At 36.8% G+C, this 21,523-nt stretch overlaps 3 protein-coding genes across 9 annotated transcripts in view; 1 reads left to right on the top strand and 2 right to left on the bottom strand.

The window, feature by feature from the left end:
- Positions 1–12,525, bottom strand: part of rnf111 (ring finger protein 111) — a 61,692-nt gene extending 49,167 nt beyond the window's left edge. For all 5 annotated transcript variants that reach the window (XM_056461561.1, XM_056461558.1, XM_056461560.1 and 2 more), the window contains exon 1: positions 12,126–12,525. The gene's annotated coding sequence lies outside the window, so the exon portion shown is untranslated. The remainder of the gene's footprint in view (positions 1–12,125) is intronic.
- Positions 12,526–13,759: 1,234 nt separating this feature from the next.
- Positions 13,760–17,412, top strand: ccnb2 (cyclin B2). The gene is made up of 8 exons (XM_056462841.1): positions 13,760–13,904; positions 14,061–14,177; positions 14,260–14,526; positions 14,603–14,761; positions 15,921–16,157; positions 16,243–16,383; positions 16,863–16,973; positions 17,054–17,412. Exons 1-8 carry the CDS (start codon positions 13,887–13,889, stop codon positions 17,162–17,164), a joined length of 1,161 nt encoding a protein of 386 aa, XP_056318816.1. The 5' UTR covers positions 13,760–13,886; the 3' UTR covers positions 17,165–17,412.
- Positions 17,413–18,484: 1,072 nt separating this feature from the next.
- Positions 18,485–21,523, bottom strand: part of myo1ea (myosin IEa) — an 88,502-nt gene continuing 85,463 nt past the window's right edge. For all 3 annotated transcript variants that reach the window (XM_056461565.1, XM_056461563.1, XM_056461562.1), the window contains 2 exons: positions 20,570–20,739; positions 18,485–19,534 (listed from right to left, as the gene is read on the bottom strand). In XM_056461565.1, coding sequence (XP_056317540.1) covers positions 19,458–19,534; positions 20,570–20,739 — 247 coding nt within the window. In that variant the 3' untranslated portion in view covers positions 18,485–19,457. The remainder of the gene's footprint in view (positions 19,535–20,569; positions 20,740–21,523) is intronic.

The raw sequence follows: 21,523 nt of genomic DNA on the forward strand, positions 1-21,523 counted from the left end.
CTCTCTCGCCATATTAAGCTACAGCAATATAACGCATATGAGATAAATAACATCAGTACGTAATAACCAGTTATGATCTATTACTGATCCGATACAGAATTGTCCACGTTTGCATCACCGTCCATTAATTTTGAGACCCTTATTATTTTTACATATGTATTTCTGTATAAAGGTAATATGTAAATACGTTTCAAAAACAGTCAGCAATGTCTCCAAATCAAAATGTAAGCCTGACTTGGTTGTTTTACCAGCCATTTCTGGTCAAACATGAGTCAGACAGGGTTCTCATCCAGGCAGCTCTGGTTCACGCTGTAATAAAAGCAAGGAAATGGTGACTAAAGAAAGGTCATCTCTTGCTCCACAGACAGAAACGACCAACTGCACACATTTCAGGAGCTGGTTAATACCTCCTGCAAAAGACTACACACATAAATCTACCATGCATGGGATAATGGTGCTAGGGGTCATAATTTCCCACACTCACCCAGTTTTCTGTTATTCTTATGATAACAACCAAGAAAAAGAGCAGCCCACGTCTCTCACACAATACGAGTAGGCTAATAGCAGACAGCTGTTGTTTGCTGTTTTGCATAAAATGGTGCAATTCAATACAGGTGTATATGAAGAGCCCCTGAATCTTGATCCTTATATAATGCAGTTATTTGGGCTGAAGCAACCTAATTAAATCCCTCTCAAATTAGGTTCCCGCTTGCTTGCATAATGGGTATTTATCCATCACTGCCCGTAATGTTCACAATGATTACCAACGTCCACAAAGCCTCTTCCTCCTCTCATTATGAAAATCTACCAATTCAGGCATTTTATTCATTACCTCTTTTATTCTCATCTCACAACCATCTTTCCCTCTTTAATCGAAATCTCACCATGTTTCCGATCACTCTTCCATTCACCAGAATCCCATTACGCTCTAACATTTCTTCAGCCTTCCCTAATTAACATCTCGGTACCCAGAGTGGCACCATGCCCCAAACGCCTTACGCTTCACAGCAGCCACTGCAGGGGCCAGAGTTCCCTTACCTTTAAATTATGAAAGCAGCCATCTGTTTCACAAGGAATATAGTCTTTATTTTTGAGTGAACTCCTCTGTCTGGCTACAATGACTTAAGATTTTTCATGCATATGACAGAATATAAAAACACTTTCCCTTTGGGATGAATGAAGTACCTATCAAACCATTCCTGGGTTTAATATCATTAGACTTTTGTGAATGCTATGACTTAAAGACATAGTTCACCCAAAAACAAACAATTACTCACTATTCTTTCACCCTTAAATGGTTTCAAATCTTTACACATTTCTACCTTCTGCTAAACACAAAATATATTTTGAAGAAAGCTGAATGTCTGCAAATACTGACTTACAAAGTAGGAACTATGTTCACAGGTTTCCAGAATTTCTTCTTTTGGGTTTAACAGACGAAAGAAATGCTTAAAGATTTGAAACCACCTGAGTGCGAGTAAATGACTTAAGTTCATTTTTGGGTGAATTATCTCTTTAATATATATATTACCAACAAAGCTTAATATGTTTATTACAAAAATGCCCTGTGAAACAATTAGTGTCAAGAACAGGCATGGGACAATAACTGGTTTCAAGATTTACAACGGTATGAAAAAGTCAAGGTTTTAAAAGCACTAAAATTTTCTGTTATACCATTCGTATGGTATAAGTGTTTATGACTTTTATTTTTTAGGGCAACATTATTACCAGCTGAAAAGAACCCTCCGCATCAAAAGCTCCTGGTCAGCCCACAATTCAGGAAACATCTGATAAACAAATCACTTCTGTGAGCACAAATTATCCCATAGAAACAGTGCAACGGTTTACTTTATATCTAAAGAAAAGAAAGATATGTAAAGATGCCTTTCCAGGTTGTAAAAAAATCTTTGTTTTTGAATCCAATGAAGATAGCAGAAGTCAAGTATTTATTTGAATTATTTAGCCTGACATGTTTACTGCTCCAGAATATTTTAAATCTTTATTGAAAATAAAATATATTGTGTTCAATGGGGGAAAAGTAGTTTTAGTCCCCCAAAACATATTTTACAGCAGTAATCAAAATACAGTGATATTTTTTTATCCAAGGTTTTCATACTGGAAGAATCTTATACTGGCCCATGCCAAGGCAAGACTCGGGTGGGCTTGTACCATGAGAACAGAGTGACTGGGCTTTTTTGCATAACAAAAATTACTTACTCAATATTTAGTGACTCACAAAGCCTTTGATAACTCTTTGTGCCATAGCACAACATTCACTCTTCACTCCATCAAAAATAAGAACTCAAACTGTGTTCATTCACATCCTTGAGTTAAGACGGCTCTCCAAGGCTCCTCTGAGGCTGATCCTGTCAACCTGTGATGTACCACTGTGCCATGCAACAAAGTGCACCACAGCACTTCCATATGAGGAAGCCCCAGAGGGGCCCATTGCGGCAGTGCCTCTTGACGCCATGGTGGATACAGATTTCAGAAGATAGGGGATTATAGGGGACTGCTTTAATTTTTCCCCAAGGATCACTGTGTATATCTATGTTGAGTAGCTCAGCCTCCACCACAAGCAAAAGCAGGACTTGTGGCCCAAGTATGAGAGGATAGGGGCTGGGTGATAAATTGATTTTATCGATTAACTCGAATGTGTAGATTTACCAGATTTGTTTTAATGAAAATAGTTTTTTACTCTAACACATGCGATGCTCCCTATAGTCCCCCCCCCCCCCCCCCCCCCCGCATTTGCCATAGAAACACACAAACAACATAGCAGCGAGCAGAGAACTCAGAGAAATAAACACAAACAGACCCACACAAAATAAAAATAAAAAAATGGCATAATTCAGGGCTCTCATTCAAGCATTCACCAGCATCAGACCCCATTGAACCAGCACATGTCACGTCACGCCACACCTTTCTTACAGTAAGAAGTAACGTTAATGGACAAGATGTGCATATGAAAAGAATTGTTACCGATCTGATCTAATCTAAATCCAACGTTGCCGTTTCCAGATAAAATACATGACCCACCCACAAAGGCATTCAGTATTTTAAATATCAACACTGTGACATAACTGGCTCATTGCAGTCTACCAGATGCAGTGGCCCGACGTAAATAAAAGCAATGAAAATGTTACCCACTAGCCTAGCTTGAGTAATTGATATAAACTGATTTAATGCTGAAAAATTGAAAGAAAACCTCTTAATGTTCATGTTGAAAAAAAAAACTGTGCAAAATAATAGTGAAATAAATCTTTAAAAAAGCTATTTTTTTCACAATCATTTAACTTTCACTGTATTTTCATAAAATGGCTTAACGGATGTTACTATCATAAAATAATCTTTAAATGACAGCTTTCAAGGTTCTTGAGGAAGGTTTTTTATAATTATACAATTACGATATGCTTAAGATAATTTTATGGATTAATAACCTTCAACTCCACATTTTTGTGGGGGGGAAAAGAAAATAGATTTAAATCATAAATTGATTTATTTACAGCACCAGTGAGTTAGAGCCAATTGCAGGCCTTCCTGGTGAGGGTGTGACCAATTAAAGGTATTTTGACAACTCGCTCGACAATGTTCAAAAAGCATGCAGGATAATATTTACCTTATTTTTACTTTAAATGCTCATGTTGTTCTGTGCCTGTACTTGGGTTTTGTTTGATGCATTCAAAAGGAGTTTTTTCTTTGAGCAGGTAAAATTAAAGGTACAGTTCATATATCTGACTGCTTGTATTAAAGGACAAAATTATATTACAAATACATATAAAATGTTTTTAAAAATGTGACATTTTATACAAGAATTCTTTTGCTGTGAATTAAAATATAAAATAGTAAATGGAAAGCATCGTCAATGCACCGTGATATCGAACTGGACCGAATCGATGGCATAATCATAACCGAATCGAACCGTGAGATCAGTGCAGGTTCCCACCTCTTTAAAATGTCAAAAAACTATTTTGCATTATGTAATATGATTAAATCTATTTATTTAATAAGAAATTTAATAAGAAATTACCCATGGCATTTTAATGTAATAAACACTAAAAAAAAAAAAAAAAAAAAAACATTTTGTTGCTTGTTCAACTGACTTATGTAAAATGAGCTTAAACACAATTCTCGCAATTTTTTTGGGATTACTTAATTGTTTTATGTTTAATCCACTTAATCGATTTGTATTGAGACATGAACTGTGTGGAATCCTGCATTTTTTACAGTGCAGTGCAGTATAGGTACATCTAAGAGGCCCAAAAAGAAATGTATTGTATGTTGAATGTATAAGGCTTCAGCAGTGAACATTTATATGAATAGTAGACTTTCACATGGAGTAGGCTAGGGTCATGTATCGGCTACATTAAAGGTAGGGCTGCACGATTCTGGCAAAAATGTGAATCAAGATTTTTTTTTTTGCTTAAAATCAAGGTCACGATTCTGTAAAATGTAAAATAAAGGTTAATATGAATAGCCTATTATTATTGTTAATTCGGAAACACAGGGTAAAACAACAATAATTTTAGGCCTGCGTGTAGGTATACTGTTGCTTAAAATGCTAAATTTTGTATAGTCATTATGGTGGACTTGAACAGACTTTCAATATATACTGTTTGTTAATTCACAGTAAATTGATAACATCACAATACAACTATTCATAATTATAAAATTTAATTACTATGTTTAAGACATGTGCTTGTCATCTGTTATTGACAACATTATTAGACCATTTGTGTTGACTGGTAAAATTTGAGTTTTGTCATTATCAGACTCTTTGCATTACATTCAACATTATAGGCTAGGGTTGTTATCATGATACAGTAAACATTTATTTTCATGCACAACACTCTGTGTTCGCTATGAAAAAAAAAACATATCAAATGTTTGTCGTAATCAAAACTGTAAAATGCGATATGCTCATTTAAATGATGTGCACACAGGTTTCACTTTCACTTTCTAGTGCGGCTCATGGCTGCTGTCACTGTGAAAAATAAACACATACATGCAAATCAAACCTCCCGCGCGGCCCTCAAACGATCGCTCTGTGCAACAAACTGAACGTTATTTACAACTTCATTACTTGCTATCTACAGCCTATGCAGCTTCTGTTCACTAAAGTAGTGACATGCACGCGCGCGTTCTCTGCAATGTTGCCAGGTTGGGTGGTTTTGTAACGGCATGCCCGCCGTCTTCATTTATAAACTTGTTATGATCCCCCAAGGAGGTGCCATAGCCCCCGTTCTCCACATACAAATGCTTACAACAGTTGTGATCTCCCAACAAGACTACAGATTGTTGGGTGGTGCTTTTTAGTTTTCAGCGGGTTTTAGGCTAGAAACAGTCAGCTACATCTGGCAACACTGGCTCTCAGAAGTAAACAAAACAGCTGACGGTCAGCTAACGTGTGATTTCGCGGCTGAGAAAACATCATTACATGAAGACAGAAATGACATTTTTGGGTGAATTACACCTTATAAATACAGTATGTGACACTTTTAATGCCATTTGAAGGTGTCAATGTTGCTGTGAAGATTTGTGCGACTGCCTTGCTTCTCTCCTGACCTTGCAAATATAATTGGCTGAATTAAGATCGTGTGTAGGGTAGAATCGAGATCGTGATCATTTGATCAATTGTGCAGCTCTAATTAAAGGTGCCCTAAAAAGAAAATCTGGGTATACCTAGCCAGGTGTGGAATGGCAATAATGAGCACCGGGATTGCATAGGAGGGGGAACAGTGCCAGTAACGGAAAAAAAGGGAATACCACCGTTTTTATATTTATACCAAGTGTTACATGCCTAAATAAAATGAAAGCACAGAACAGATTCACATTTAAGAGCAAGTGTCATTCACTGGTTGTTCAGCGGTATGGGTTGCGTATAGGGAGGATAACTAACTTTATAACTTTAACTAACTTTACTAAAATAACTTTGGTTTCTTTTTTTCTGCGGGGATTCAGTTGCCGTTGTTTTAAAGTGCCCTGTAACGGGAGAACCGCATCCACTATTATCTGGTTGGCATGTAGTTCAAGCTCACATGCATTTTGTGTAGAAAAACACAGTTTGTAATATAACATTTTTATGTTGCGTCTCGGCTTTATGATTAATTTTATTTACAATGCGTCTTATAGAAAACCTACAGCCTCCCTATACGCATCCCATACCGCCGAACCACCAGGGGCCGCCCCTTGCTTTTAAATGAGAGTCTGTTCTGTGCTTTCGCTTTGTTTCGGCATGAAAACACTTTGACATAAATATAAAACGGCAGGATTCCCTTTACTTTTCATTACAGGTGCCATCTCCCTTTCATATGCAATCTTCAAAGCAATCATACAGCGGTGCATGACTGTCAGCTGATGCACTCCATAGAGATAAATAGACGCTATTTCCCAAACAGATTGTGTACATGTGATTTGAAGCAAAGCGAAAGTCTGGGTTTTGGGTGCGTATTTAAACAGACATAAACACATAATTAATAATAATAACAACATCTAAAGATGTCGATTATTGTGTTTTTTTTTTTTTTAAACAACTAATTTCGTCCTAAATGAGCATAAAAAGTTGGGAAAGCAATCGAATGCTTTCATTATTAGGTTAGATGTGTGCATTTTTAAAGTGACACCTCTGTCATTTAATTTAATCAAAGAAGAAAAATTTTAATAAATATGAGATTCATTCGTTGTTCTTTTATCAGAATGTGTAAGTTATACAGTGAAGAAATGGCTAATAAGATTTGATAGCTTGATTCTATTTCATTATTATAGCTATTAATTTTAATAAGCTGAACTGTTTGCTAATGTATTTGCGGCTAATGTATACTATTTATTTTTTCTTTTGTAAGTAATAATAATAATAAAACATATTACTGACAATTTAACTGTTTATTTACAACGAAACAGCTCCAAATGAACATATTTAGTAATTTGGGTTGTATTAAGTAAATCCCTTATTATGGTGGGTATATCCCTTATTTTCACATCCCAATGTTGACAGGTATGCCACAGACACAAACTGCGGAGGAAACATTTATAGGCTGGTGACGCAATGACGTTAATGGATCAATGTGCTATAACATGTAACTGGAAAATATGAATGTGACATTCAAAAAGCAACTCATGTAAACAGCTGAATCATATTACTGTCTTATTCAGATTAAGGCAAATCATTAGATCACTGATGTCCATGTAAAAGCAGTCACAAGCCCCAAACCCAGAAAAAGGGTGTTCTTTGATTTTGATGACAGCCTTTCCACAGGTTAGTAGTAGGCTAATGTAATGTTAATAGCATAATGCAAATCTTGTATTCATGCTAACAAACAAATGATAAAAAGAAATACAATAATGCAATAATATATCAAATATGAATTGATGTTTAAATTAAACTTATTATAAATATATATTTATATTGTTCAATTATAATGATAATTATATTTTTTTGTCAAATATTTTGGGGCTAAAAAGTATCTGTTCAGGCACCGGTACCATTTTAAAAGAATCAATTTAGCACCAGTATCGATATAACTCTAAACGATACCTCACTCTAATCAGCAGTTCAGTAGCCAAACCATGATATGTTGCATATGGAATCATTAACATGCATGCCCCAGCCAGTATTTGATTGGCCACTTTGTTTAGAACAATGATTATATTCCTCTCTGATTTTAAGTATGAATAAAGTTTATTAAACTTGCTATGTATCGCTTTTGTGGCTGACAACCAGGTTTGTTTGACCCCGGATCGACCATGGCTCGTTATTATATGTATTTATAATTCCGCTTTAATCTCTCGCTGTGTATTTTAAACATGGTGGTTTTTTTGTTTTCATTCTGGCTTGTTGTGTAAGCGAATGACTTATCTCTGTAAACCAATAGCGTTCAGCTACGCATCGAGCTCTGCCTTTTGGTACCCTCTCTCGTGTTTGGTACCCTTTCGAAAGGGTGCCGAAAAAGTGGTACGGTACGCCTTTTGACAGTGGAAACGGCCATAAAAGCGTACCAAACCGAACCGTACCGTACCACTCAGTGGAAACGGGCAATAACTGCAATTATTAATTACAATCATCACAATTTATATTTATTGATGTTTAAAGTAGTTTTATACCATTGTTTGGCTGGACATAAGGCACACACTGAGTTTTGTCTTGTCGGCTACTTCGGGTTTGTTTTTAGCTCCTTTCACACATACAGACCTTTCCAGTCTGTATGAACAGTGTGAACAGGCCCTTTTTGAAAATACCGGTATATTTGTTCTGGCAATTTTCCGGAAAGAGAATTTGTAACATTATCGGTAATTTGTCGGAATGCTGCGCTATGTGAATGCAGAAGGAAGATTGCTAGACAGAGCGAGTTCATGTCTAGAACGCGCTGATGTGAGACGTCTACTTTAGCCAATCAGAACATTCAGACGCATTCACGTCCACGCGATTTATGAAAATGAAAGCCTTTGATTATTTTCCCAGACACATTTAGCTGCTAGGTGTTAGTCAGATAATGTTTCTATGTTCCTTCTTAATGCCAACTGAGTAAAAAATTATCGATAAAATGCTTATGATAAACTGCTGTTTACCTTCAAGCTCTGACACACGTAAAGCAGCCGGTGAGTGCCAGCACACACACACACACGCACACACACGCACACACACGCACACACACGCACACACACACACACATTATGTACACCAAAATTGTTTACAATACTCCATGCAGAGTTTGTAATGTAGTCAATGTTTACAAACACAAGTGCAGCCATTTAGAGATCATTTCTGGTTAATGATGTCAGAATTTATCAGTATTTTGGAATGGATCTGTGAATGGTCTTTTCTAGAAAAAATCCATTACGTCAGTGAACAGCGCTTTTTTGAATATATCGGTAAAGTCGCTGTGGAAATTTTCCGGATATTTACCAGTATCGCTGTGTAAAAGAGGCTATTAATGGCTGTGTTTTCTTTTATATTAGCTTCAAAACACAACACAATAGACTTGACAAAAATGACTGATTTAATCATAATTTGCCTATATTTTATCCACAACACAACTTGTAAAGCAACACAGCAAAATAGGTTATTAGGTTACATTTGTTAAAATGCTGTTTGACAAATGAAGTACGATTGGGTTTATTTCAGAGTACAGCATATGTGTGTGTAAGTGAGAGAGTAAAAGAGCAGGTAGGCATTTCAGAGCAGAGATCATTAAAATTTATGACCATTCCAAATATGGTCAATAAGGACCTTTTGAATCTAGGGGCATTTTAAGGGGTAAATTATTTGCATATAAAACTTTCTGCCATTTTTTCTGCCTTTAACTGCTTAACTTTTTCTTATGAAGGAAAAACCAAACTTGATTGAGGGCCGTGAGACCAAGATAAACATATCAAACTATTACAAACCATGGATCATTTCCTCTTTTATTTAAAAATAAATAGAAAACATTACTTTGATCACATTAACTAATGCATTATATATTGTTTTACAATTTTTAATGAATCTATTATAATGAAAACAAAATTCAAATTAAAACACAATGGAGTTTAATGTCAAGCTGCACCTGCCTTTTCCTTAATATGGTCACCAATTACTTTCTGAATTGTGTCCTGAACCGTTGAGCAACAATATGTTCATTAAAAAACATTTAATTCAAATATGCATTTTTGTAGCTTAACAATAGATCAAACAAATGAAAGGTTACGTTTAACGACAATGTGTATTAAAGGCATTACACCCAACATTCTGCCTCTCTTCTCAGAGGGGATGGAGGGCCAAATGAAAGGTTCTTCTGCCAACTGTGGCCCATGGGCCCTAGTTTGGGCATTTCTGCTCTAAACTGTTCTTATTAGCTAGCCAAGCACAGGCTGCTATGTTTTAGGTTAGTATGTTGCTTGTCAATAAATGCAGTTGTCATATGATATTTATAATATACATTTTTTAAAACATGATTAATAAGACTTCAATTACACCCTGTAATTGGTGATCAGCCGATATGGCCTAAAGTGATCAGTAATCGGTGATCGGCACCAAAGATTTTGATGGGAGCACCTCTATTAGGAAAGATTATTTGTATGCATGTATATATGCAATGATAATGAGTGTTCTTTATAGTGAATTATTTCCAAATAAACCTATTCATTTCATCTGGTGAAATTATACTCAACATCGCAGTATTTATTGTAAAATAAAATTAAATATCACAATGTGAGATTTTTCCAATATCATGCAGCCCTAACTCAACCTTTAAAAACAACTTGTGCACACTAAAATTAATTTTAAAGAGAATAGTATTTGCACAGGAAGTGTTTTTCAGCCATCGATAAAGGTTAGAGATTATTTTTAATTTCAAAGTTCATTTTAAAGCATCAATAATCTAATTTGATTAAAATAATATCCATTAAATCGACTTCAGTATTAATTTAGTTGTTCAAGCATAAAACAAGATGAAAGGCCATTTAAACGCAAGTGCGGTCAGGAGCAGCAGGCGAGTGCAGACTCGCGATTAAATATAATATGGTCTATATTTTAAAGAAATGGTATGGAACAATGTTAATTAATTCACTGCTATTTGTCTGCTGTGATACCCACTTCATATCATATCTCAATCAGGCAGTGAAGTTTAAACAAATCAGATCTTAAACACTGCAATTTTATGACATACACACACACAAATATTTTCTATAGACCATTTTAATATGGTCATGTCACTGGCCCATGAACATTTCCTGCTTGTTATCAAACTGTTTCATAACTGTAACAAGAGGCAATTCAATCACAACTTAATGTTAAAACAGCTTTCATAACATTATTTATTGATACGTGGCTCTTTATGGATTCTCAGATGCTAGAGAAATTAAAAACGTAAAACAGGAAATTCGTTGGGACCATTGTTTTTGTTTACATCCCTCAAAATGGTCTATATATTTTTTATGTATAAATAAGCAAACATGACAATTAAATTTTGCATTTTGACGAATATGATTATTTATTGCTTTTTTCAAGTTTGAATTGGTGGGGGTTGTTGGCAGTGGCAAAAAACTTTAAACAAAAAGCTTATTTTTTTGATCGAAATGGCTGTGAACATGCAACTGCACCTACTTCCACATGGAAGTAAAACCTTATTATGTTTTACTACATGTTGAACTTCCCATTATCAGTCCCAAATCCTATTTTCAATTACTCTGCAGTTCAAAAAGAACAAAAAAACATAATACAAACTACTGTGACAATCATCTCCTCAAAGCTTGGAAATACTGTGAGGATCCAAACAGAGGCTGGAAAACCCTTCATCAGGCATGACAATTAATGTTGGAAAGCTGAAGCACTTTATTATTAATAATACATACAAATTAGTCCTTGACTAAGGCTGATGACATCATCTTTTTAATAAGCCTTTAAGCCAAATGCCATGTATAGCTTTTTCAAAACTGGAAAAAGGATTTAGATTTGAGAGCAAAAGCAGCAGCATACCTCTTATGTGTAAAGATTTGTCTTTGACGGTAGAAGCACACAGTGAAGCAGAAGATGTTGTGAACAAAACAGCAGTGGTGTGAGCCATGGTGACTTTAATAATCGCTTTTATATCAGATGTCGCTGATTTATGACAGTCAACACCACATATGTCATGCTCCCAGAGGGGGAACAATAAAAATTTTATTGTACATTCAAAGGCTGGAATCTGATCCAGCTGGTTGGTCAATAGAAAACAAGAGCTGCTGACGAATTACGTCTTAAAATGGCCAGACGAAATCTGTTTTTTTTATTTCGTTTTTAGTGATAAAATCAACATCTGGTCCAATAATAATCCCGTAATCACAACACAAAGATAACTGATAATAAGGGGGGGTAGATACCTAATGTTATGGCATTTTGCTATTGTTGTTCTCACTTAAATCAACGCATCAGCTGACAGCATTACAGACAGTAAAAACACATGCCAAAAATAACACCAAAAACACGTTTACAGCAACTGTGACCGTTATTGTTGTGTATCAGTAGCCCATTGGGCCTGGGTGTACTGGGACAAACACACACTCTGTACTAAAACTGCTAGCAGCGGGCTATTAGCCTCTCCAGATAGTCAAACAATAGCTCCTACCAATTGAAATTAACCATTACAACAGACGTAAACAGCGCCACTTACCTCTATACAAAACGGAAAACTATCCCCCGCTGACTTTACCCGCGTTCCAGGGTACGGTTTTCGTCGACAGAAGTAGAAAAGTATTGGGGAAGCGAGTGAACGTCAGCGGAGGCTTGTGTGAAACTGACAGTCACACACACACAAACCCGACAGAGAGGCCCAGTGCTTTAGCCTCCCCGCTAACTGACGGAGATTTCGACGATTCCGCTTTGAATCTACGAGAATACTCACGCGACTTTCAGAATCACGCGTTAAACGGCACGGCAGACTAAACGTAGCGCGAGGACATTTTATTTAACGGTTATATATGACACGAATTCCTCGCCGTTTGCCCTCGGGTGCGAGTCCCCATTCCTGCCTATCCGCGGCGTCCATTAGAGCGCTGCTATGTGTGTGTATGTGTATGCGAACAGCACTGCTGCTACGCGTGCGCGCACACACGCACGCACGTTTCGACATTTTACGACATCCCCGTATCCTTGACGACTCGTCGAGATAACAACAACAACAACAACCCCGAAGGCCGTTACAAATTAGATAGATAAAGCCATTAATGATTATATTGTTTAATCATCGAATCTTAAGAATATGTTCTGATGTTTTATTATGTGTGTGTGAGTGTGTTTTTTTTTCTTGACCAATGGGTTGTATCAGGGAGTTGGTCGCCTCTTGCCCTCTAGTGGTAGAATGTGGTAACGCTCATGTATATTCATGAATATGAATTTAAACTGAAGTCCCACAATCAGCTTGTTTGTTCATTTTTATTGGTTTGTCATTATTTATATAAACAATGAAAATGTTTGCATGCGAACAATTCAAGTTTATTTGTAAAGCAGTATTTCATAATACTTACAGAAACAATTAATGATACTTTTCACAATAATTATCATTCCAAAGTAGCTTTACAAAAAGTGCACTTCATTACAGTTAAAATCATAACAGGTTTTTTTTTGTGGGTGTGTGTGTGCATAGGGTGGACAGTAGTTAACCTGCAATTATGCAGTATTGTCCTTTCCAAAAATGGGACATCTATGTGTACAATACATTTTCCATGAAGCCCATTTGTAAACAGCGATGTAAAGAACTGACCATAATAACAATAACCATATGTAAAAATCAATATTGACATTTTTTAAAATATTTTTTTCAGAAGTTAAAAGTTACAAATCCATTAAAAACAGAGAAATGTATGTGTTTATTTTATGTAGACTGCTATTAGCCCACTATCTATACCAGGGTTTTTCATCATTTAGACACCATGGAAAGACACTTCTTTATGGCAATCCTTGTGCAAGGCACCCTCAAGCTTTAAAGCTTCTACATTGTTTCTAGTAAAATCACCCAGTTTATACTGTGAAAAAAAAATATTATTAAATGCATGAAATATTATTTGCAATATATTTATTTTTCTATTATTTCTATTCTATTTAGACTTTATCCCTACCCAACTTCTGTTTACAACTTCAATCGTCCTTAAATGATGAATGAATGACGTTTATTACAGAGCTACATGTGAAACCGGAGATGGGAGATGATTGATAAGCGCCGCCTCTCTTTTCAACCAATCGAACTCTAGTTTTCCCCGCGCCAGTGACCAATCAGAGAGCGCAGAGCGGTATTTGAATCACCAGCAGGCCTTTGTACTGTATACGCACGGCTTGTTATTAGTTGAGTTAGACGAGGAACGCCAAACAAAGCTAAACGACATTTTTAAGTTTTCATTTTAATTAAGCGAGGCATCCCCAAAAAAACATATTCATAATGGAAATGCACACTCTGGTGAGTATTTGAAGAAGAAACGAAAGTTTGTGCGTGTCTTCTGTGATGGGTATCATCAAGACAGCGTCACTGTTGTTAGCCTAGCATGCTAATGTTTGTATTGAAGTGGCTTGTATGTAAATTTCTTGTTTTAAGTATGTATGTTTTTCAACTTAGCGCAATGCAAGCAATCCTATTTACGTCGGTGCCAAAGGCGGACCAGTAAGCGGTGCAGCGAGAAGGCCAGTCTTTGGCGAACTGTCCAATATTGCCCACAAACCAGTTCAGACCAAGGTTCGTGTGTTTTATTTCGCACCACGCAGCTTAAGAACGTAAACAACAACTTGTTGCAACACTCTCGGTTTCCTCTTTACAGAAGGTTGTACCTGTGCAAACCGTAAAACCCACTGGCCGGTCAGCTGTCGTGCACCCCAAAAGTGCCCAGGTCCAGCACGGGGCCCCACAGCCCGCCGTTGCTGTGCCTCCTGCTCAAGCTGATGTGAGCATGAAGGAAGAGGAGCTGTGTCGAGCCTTTTCCAACAGCCTCTTTCCAGTAGAAGACATCGATGAAGGAGATTCTGACATGCCTCAGTTGTGCTCTGAATATGTTAAAGACATTTATTCCTATCTGAGGCGCCTTGAGGTACATGAGGCTTTTTGTTTGTGGCACATTTCTGGGAAAGTTCTTGCCTCCTACAGCTTCTGTGCTTTGGTTGCAGGGTCAACAGTCTGTCCGTCCCCGTTATATGGAAGGATATGATATCAATGGGAGAATGCGGGCTCTCCTGGTTGACTGGCTGATTCAGGTGCACTCAAGATTTCAGCTGCTGCAGGAAACCTTGTACATGACCGTTGCCATTCTTGATCGCTTTCTCCAGGTACGAGTCAAGTTTCACTAAATATATATTTTTAGCTTTATTTTTTTTCTCTCCACTCCCCTCGGGTAAAGTCTAGATGGGCTACAACTGCTGATGTGCACATCAGTATAGTGGTTTTGTAACCCTGGATTACAATAATATTTTTACGGTACTGTGACTGTTGGCGTGGTGGTAGGCATTAAGGCAATTTATTGGGTAATTTTAATAAACATGAATAAAACTCTGTATAACTACTGTTTTTATTTTACTGTGTTGGCAGGGTAGATGTTAAAAAGGTAAATTTAATAACTTCTGTCTGCAGCTGTATATGATCTAGCAACACCCCCCCCCCCCCCCCTTCCCCTCCCTTTAACATGACTACATCCTTACCTCATCTGGTTTGTGGATCCATAAATCTGACTAGTCCTCCATTAAGTCGTTCCAGTTTGGTGGAGATCAACATAACTACAGTTTAGACCTGCTGGTGAAGTTCTAGTTGGCATTAGCCAAGTGACCGTGCATGATGATGGTTCTTGGTTAACTGATGTACACTATTTTGTTTCCTAGGCTAAAATCCATTCAGAATTTAATTTTGTCATATATATATATATATATATATATATATATATATATATATATATATATATATATATATATATATATATATATATATATATATATATATATATATATAAATTTTTTTTTTTTTTTTCTCACTGTGCTGTAAACTATTGCTTGTACTACACTATCTTCACTTTATTTTATTTTTTTCCAGTTTAACATTTTTGTCTAAACTTGCCACAGATGTGATCCTGTTAGTTTTAATTTTATTTTTTTCTTCCTCCTCTCATAGACTTCAATTCATATGCACGTGAATGCGTCAGACTGGAAATGCAATCTAGTGCGACAAGTTTACTGCGTTTGAAAGTTTGAGCTTGGTGAACTGACATGTGAAATCGCGTCACTAGATTGCGTAAGACTAATCAATTATCAAAACATGACCTCTGGACAGGAGTTTAAGACATGGACCAATCGCTCCTTTTTTAAATGTTTAATCCCGCCCCTTTTCGCAGCGCTGTACTACAGAATTTCCCACGCTCAGTCTAGTGACCCCAGCTTAAGAGCCAGTAATATGAATTTGTGGTGGAAGCTGTTAACCCCCTATTTATGTTCTCAATAGGTTCAGCCTGTGACCCGTAGGAAACTTCAGCTAGTGGGTGTCACTGCTATGTTGATTGCTTGTAAATATGAAGAAATGTATGTGCCAATGGTTGGAGACTTTGCCTACATCGCTGATGATGCCTTCACGAAAGCTCAGATCCGTGAGATGGAGATGCTAATGCTCAGCGGGCTGAACTTTAAGCTCGGCCGTCCTCTGCCTCTGCACTTCTTACGGAGAGCTTCAAAGGCTGGGAATGTAAGTGCTGATATCTGTGATCCCTGATGGTATTTGTGTGATCTTCAGAAGATAACGCTTACCTTTTTTTCCATCTGCTTTCTAGGCAGATGCGGAGAAGCACACACTTGCTAAATATTTTCTTGAACTGACACTACTTGACTATGACATGGTCCACTACAACCCTTCTGAGACTGCAGCTGCTGCTCTCTGCCTCTCTCAACTAGTGCTTGATGGACAGAAATGGGTAACAAATATTTCTTTCCCTTCACATGACTTTTAATTGGTTATGAATTCTGGCTTGCAGTTCTAGTTGTGAACTTCAAATGAAAATTTCATATGTTTGTTCTACAAATAAGTGAAGGCTAAGCAAGGCATATTTGGCTTTAAGGTTTTTATTTTTATGTAAACTTGATTTTACACTTGGTATTTTAACATGGCCATAGTATCACTTATGGCCAAAGCATTTCCTCTTCTAGATTTTCTATCTTTCTGCAGCTACATTACAATTATAATTGATTTTTGGCATAATAATGGTCTGTTGGATGTAATTAATACAAAGTTTCCTGAACTATTTGACCAATGAATTGTGAAATGTCACCTCCCGTGTCTAGTTTTAAGTGCTTAATTGACTTGTCTGATAAGAATTACTACCATATTTGAAGCTAGGCAATGTGGGTAAAAGGTGAATCTTCACCCTAATTTAGTCTTATTTCTTGATTTCAGTCATCAACCCAGCAACACTACTCCACCTATGATGAGGCTCACCTAAAGCCTATCATGCAGCTTATTGCCAAAAATTTAGTTATGGTTAATGAAGGGCTCTCAAAGCATCTGGTAAGAACATTTTTTTTTTTTTTTTTTTTTCTTTTTTTTTCTTCTATTATGTTCTAAATTTGGATATTCTGTGTGTGTAGACGGTGAGGAAGAAATACGCAAGCAGCAGACTCATGAAGATCAGTCTGCTTCCTCAGCTCAAGTCTGCGCTGGTGAAGGATCTGGCTGCTCCTCTGCTGCCCAGTTCTTGAGGACTTTCATGAGGGAATGGACACTAAACCTGCACTTTATTTTTATTTCAGCCATTGTGAGAGATGGACTGCTGCTTTTAAACTGATGTACATACTCTGTCTGTATAAATAAAACACTTTCTAATTTTTATGGAGATTACATTTTTAAGATGAGGGTTTAAATTGGGTTTTACGGTTTCATGAACTTTCAAGACCTGTATTTACCTGTTGGTGCAAATTGAATTCATTAAAATCCAAAGATTCAATACCTTTTTTGTTTTGGTCTCTTTCTCCTATAAAGATACTTAAAGGAATCAATCAGGCAACTGCTTGTCTTGCTAAAGTCCCAAGGGATTTTGTGCATGTCCTGGCTAGTGACTAACTATAAGATTCTGAATTTTTGTATTTGATTGTTTAAAACAAAACTTAATCTTCTTTTCTGACATTTACAGATTATGTAACTTTGAGCCTACACAATGACCAAGCAATGCTTTATTTGCAGTTCCTTCTACATTTTGGTAACCAATGTTTTCTAAATAACTGACTGCACATTTGATTGTGTGCTTTGCTCTACCCAGTACTGCTTAAGTTTTATTTGTTTAATGTTAAGGCCTTAAGCTGCGGTCACACTAGAGTTAGAGCATGTGAAATTGTTCGGTGCTGTGAAAAGGGGTGGGATTAAACAAGATAATTAGACATTTTAAAGAGCAGTTGGTCCATATTTTAAATTTCTGTCCAAAGAGGTCATGGTTTGATCCTTTATTGGTCTCGCGTACTCAAGTGATGTGGATTATTATTTATTTTTTTTTTTTTGGACCCAAACTCACAGAAACCTGATGTGTTATTGTCTACTCCACCTGCATCACCTAAACCAAACCTTCTTGGGGCATAAGTGCCTCGCACTCGGCGGTCACCCAACCTACTTGTGGTGTAATCCCTCCCACTCTAAGGTCTCCGGGCTGCAGCGATACCTACTTAAAACTATGAAGAGCTGCGGCCCTCCAGGAATTGAGTTTGAGACCATTGAGCAAGAGGGTTAAATTAATTAATAATAAAGGATGTTTTATTCTAGCAGTGGTTTGTTCAATCAGTAATGCTTCTCATTTAAACGGCTCATCAAAGTATCTCTAAAATGGTCTGAAATTAATGTACATCTATTTTCTAAACTAGAAGACCTGTAAATTTCTGAGTGATAACGTCCAACCTTTGAGTATCCCACATTAAGCTATAAAATGAATTGAGTGTCTTCCCAAATTAACTTCCAGATAGAGAATTTCTAATTGGTTAAATCCAAATTACTTTAAATGCAACATACAGAAAAATATGAGCAATAATTACAAGTTGAAGTTTTGAATTTGTGTATTAGACAAGGCAACCTCATCAGTAGGATAGTATGCAAACATCACCAATGACTGTAAAAAAATGCTCATAAGAAAATATGGAAATGACTTCTGTATTTTCAGGAACTCCAAAAAAAGTATCTTGGATTGAGCCACTGATTCTTATAAATCAAACACCTTGGCAAATGTTGATGTGGATGACCCTATTAGTACATCTGTATGATGTTATTATCTACTTTACACACTGACAGATGATTGTTGATCTGTAAAATAATGCATTCAAATACCACTGTAGTTGAAATTTAGACAGTTTAACCCAACTGTTTGCGTCTTTTGCACAATGATACATTCAACATTGTTCCAAGATAATAAATTGGATAATCATACAATCCGTGTTTTTTCAAGAACTGTAGTGCATTATATACATTTGGGTTTCTCTTAACTGCAATATGAAAGGGAATAAACGTGGCAAAACGGTTTTTAGCAGCAAAAAAAAACCCATTCCCCACTAAAACCTTTGATTTGGACATGACTTCAATAGAATGGAAAAAAAAGAAAATACACATACACAAACAGCAGGTGACTCTAAAGGTAAGCACCTTCATTTACGTATAAAAACCTATCCATCTCAAGAGCAAAATGATAAAAAAAAAAGCCTGTTCCCATGTAAAATGGCTACTTCATCTCTTCAAGTGAATTAAGATCACCTTAAATATCAAGGACAGATGAACAAAGCGCATCAGAAATTAAACTGTAGAATGCTAGAATATAAATACAATAAATAGTTTTGATCAGTGCTCTCAGGGACAGCTCAGTATTTGGCGCCCTGGAAAAGAGCTTCAAGCGTTCGTCGCAACGCAATGCAGAGCAAAAACACTTTACTCTGTCTTTCATTGTCTCAGTTTGTCCTCTTTTCTTTGTCCAATAAGTGCGCTGAGGTTCAAGTCTGGTCCCCTCTTTTACAGCAGGAGAGGTTAGATCTTGGTCACATAGTTGTTGGGGAAAAGGCCTTGTTTACCTCTCAGTCTCCCCGTCCACCATCCGGAGGCGTCTAGATAGAAACAATACACAGATGACAAAATGAATATATTGTGGCACAATTTGGGCAAGGGAAGGTTAATGAATTTGCTGAATGGTTCATAAACACATCCATGGTGAAGGTCAATAAAATCAATCAATGTAAACTGTAGTAATAATCATGTACAAACAGGGTACGATGATGAAATATTAAATAATATTTTAAGAGTTCACACTTAAATATTGCTTGATAATATTAGCTAGTTTGGCATGCTGTCCCAGGAGAGAACCCTGAGCTCAGAGATTATTGAGCCCAGGGCTCCCGCCTGGTCGAAAAACATGTAAGGGGGTACGAGATCCAGTAGTTCTCAAGAGCTCTACCTGGTAAAAAAAAGGAAAAGGGGAAGATGGGGTGGGATTCTTTAGAAAAATGAAAATAAGGGAGTAATTTTAGACAAGCTACTTATAGTGAGTTTGGATTAATCTTATTGGCTTACTAATGACTGCGGAGACCAGCTGCAATCAATCCTATCACGTGCTCCTCTCGAATTAGTTTGTGAAATTTCATGTGTTTTCTATCATATTAAAGGCATAATTTGCCCAATTACTCATTATTTACTCATCCTCAAGTGGTTCCAAACATGATGTCCCACTGTTTTTAGTGATTAAATTATTGTGGCATCTGTTGCAACTGAATCGCAAGTACAAAACACTTGTCGTTGTGAGGTGATCGAAATATTTGTGGTTTGATACAAATGGAAACTCAACAAGTCTGAGCAGGATTTCTGCTGATGTGAATTGCAGAAATGTGCAGATTCTGCCACTGAGTCGCCACACCAATCAAGTAATTGAAAACCAAACTGTGTGAAACTACTCCTCGAATGAGCAGAGAGTGAAGGACCTGTTTATGTTCACTGGGAATTGATTGGTTTGCTATTGCTGTGATGTCATGTGATTGACAGCTTGCTCTGCCAGTAAATATGTCAGCAAAGAACAGGGAGAAGCAAACTGCTTTCCAATAAACACTGTGATGTTTCAGATAAACAAGCCCATTCTGATGTCAAATTACCTTCTTTAATGATCTCAATGATGTCATCTGCGTTGAAACTGAGTTCATCTGTGTCCTGGGCATCGTAGGCGTAAAGGGCTTTACACTGAGGCACCTGAGGCTTTGGTTTGGGGGCAGGTTTGGGTCGTCCTCCTCCTGGAGCTGGCCTGTTTGTGGACTGTCTGTGGGCCCTTCATAAAAAAAAGTACATAAACTCATGAACTTGTGGAATTCCAGGTGATGTTTCTAACATTCCAGCAACCATGCTTCTACAAGTGAAGGTAAGTGTGAGGTCAGCTAGCACCCTATAGCTGCTGTGAGAGGGTTAGTAGACTGATTTCGTGGTGTTAGTACACGTGTTTCCCACAAGGTGGCGACAGATTCACATTTACTTATGCTGGAACTGTCTGAACTAGTCTCAAAAACGAACTTTTATTTAGTTGATCCTTCACCTCAGGTTTAAAACCAGAATTTGTTTTTCAGCTGTTGCAACGAAGGGCCATTTAGTAGCCTTTCAGCCTTCATGATGTGTCTGAATTGATCTTCATCATGACTACAACAGAGAAAATGCCAGAAAATGCCCAATCCAAAGCCCGTCACATTGTTCATAACATGTTATGAATAATCTCGTCTCCATTTTGTAACACTTATTTCCATTCAAAGGTTTGGGGGCGAGTACAATTATTTTATTTTATACTGCGATACTTTATTTCAGATTTATATACAGTGCTCACTGCTCAGCATATACAAGTACACCCCACACAAATCTCTCTTTTAAATTCATATTTGTAATAGGAAGCTATACAATATTATATTTGTGCAGATACATTAGATTAGTCAGTACTGAAGCCAAATCCGGAGCTTATCTAACAAAATAACTTACGGTAATGGTCCAAAAACTAGCTCATCCAAATTTATATGTTATACAAAACTATTAAATACAAATTTGAAAAAGAGAAAAAATAATAATAATAA

Source organism: Danio aesculapii, chromosome 7, assembly GCF_903798145.1.
Source record: "Danio aesculapii chromosome 7, fDanAes4.1, whole genome shotgun sequence".
In the NCBI taxonomy this organism is placed as follows: domain Eukaryota; kingdom Metazoa; phylum Chordata; class Actinopteri; order Cypriniformes; family Danionidae; genus Danio; species Danio aesculapii.

Bases quoted from the DNA above. Each gene is read 5' to 3' on its own strand.
- ccnb2 (XM_056462841.1), top strand. The intron at 14,762-15,920 runs GTACGAGTCAAG...TGTTCTCAATAG, and splicing joins TTCTTGATCGCTTTCTCCAG to GTTCAGCCTGTGACCCGTAG. The intron at 16,158-16,242 runs GTAAGTGCTGAT...TCTGCTTTCTAG, and splicing joins GAGCTTCAAAGGCTGGGAAT to GCAGATGCGGAGAAGCACAC.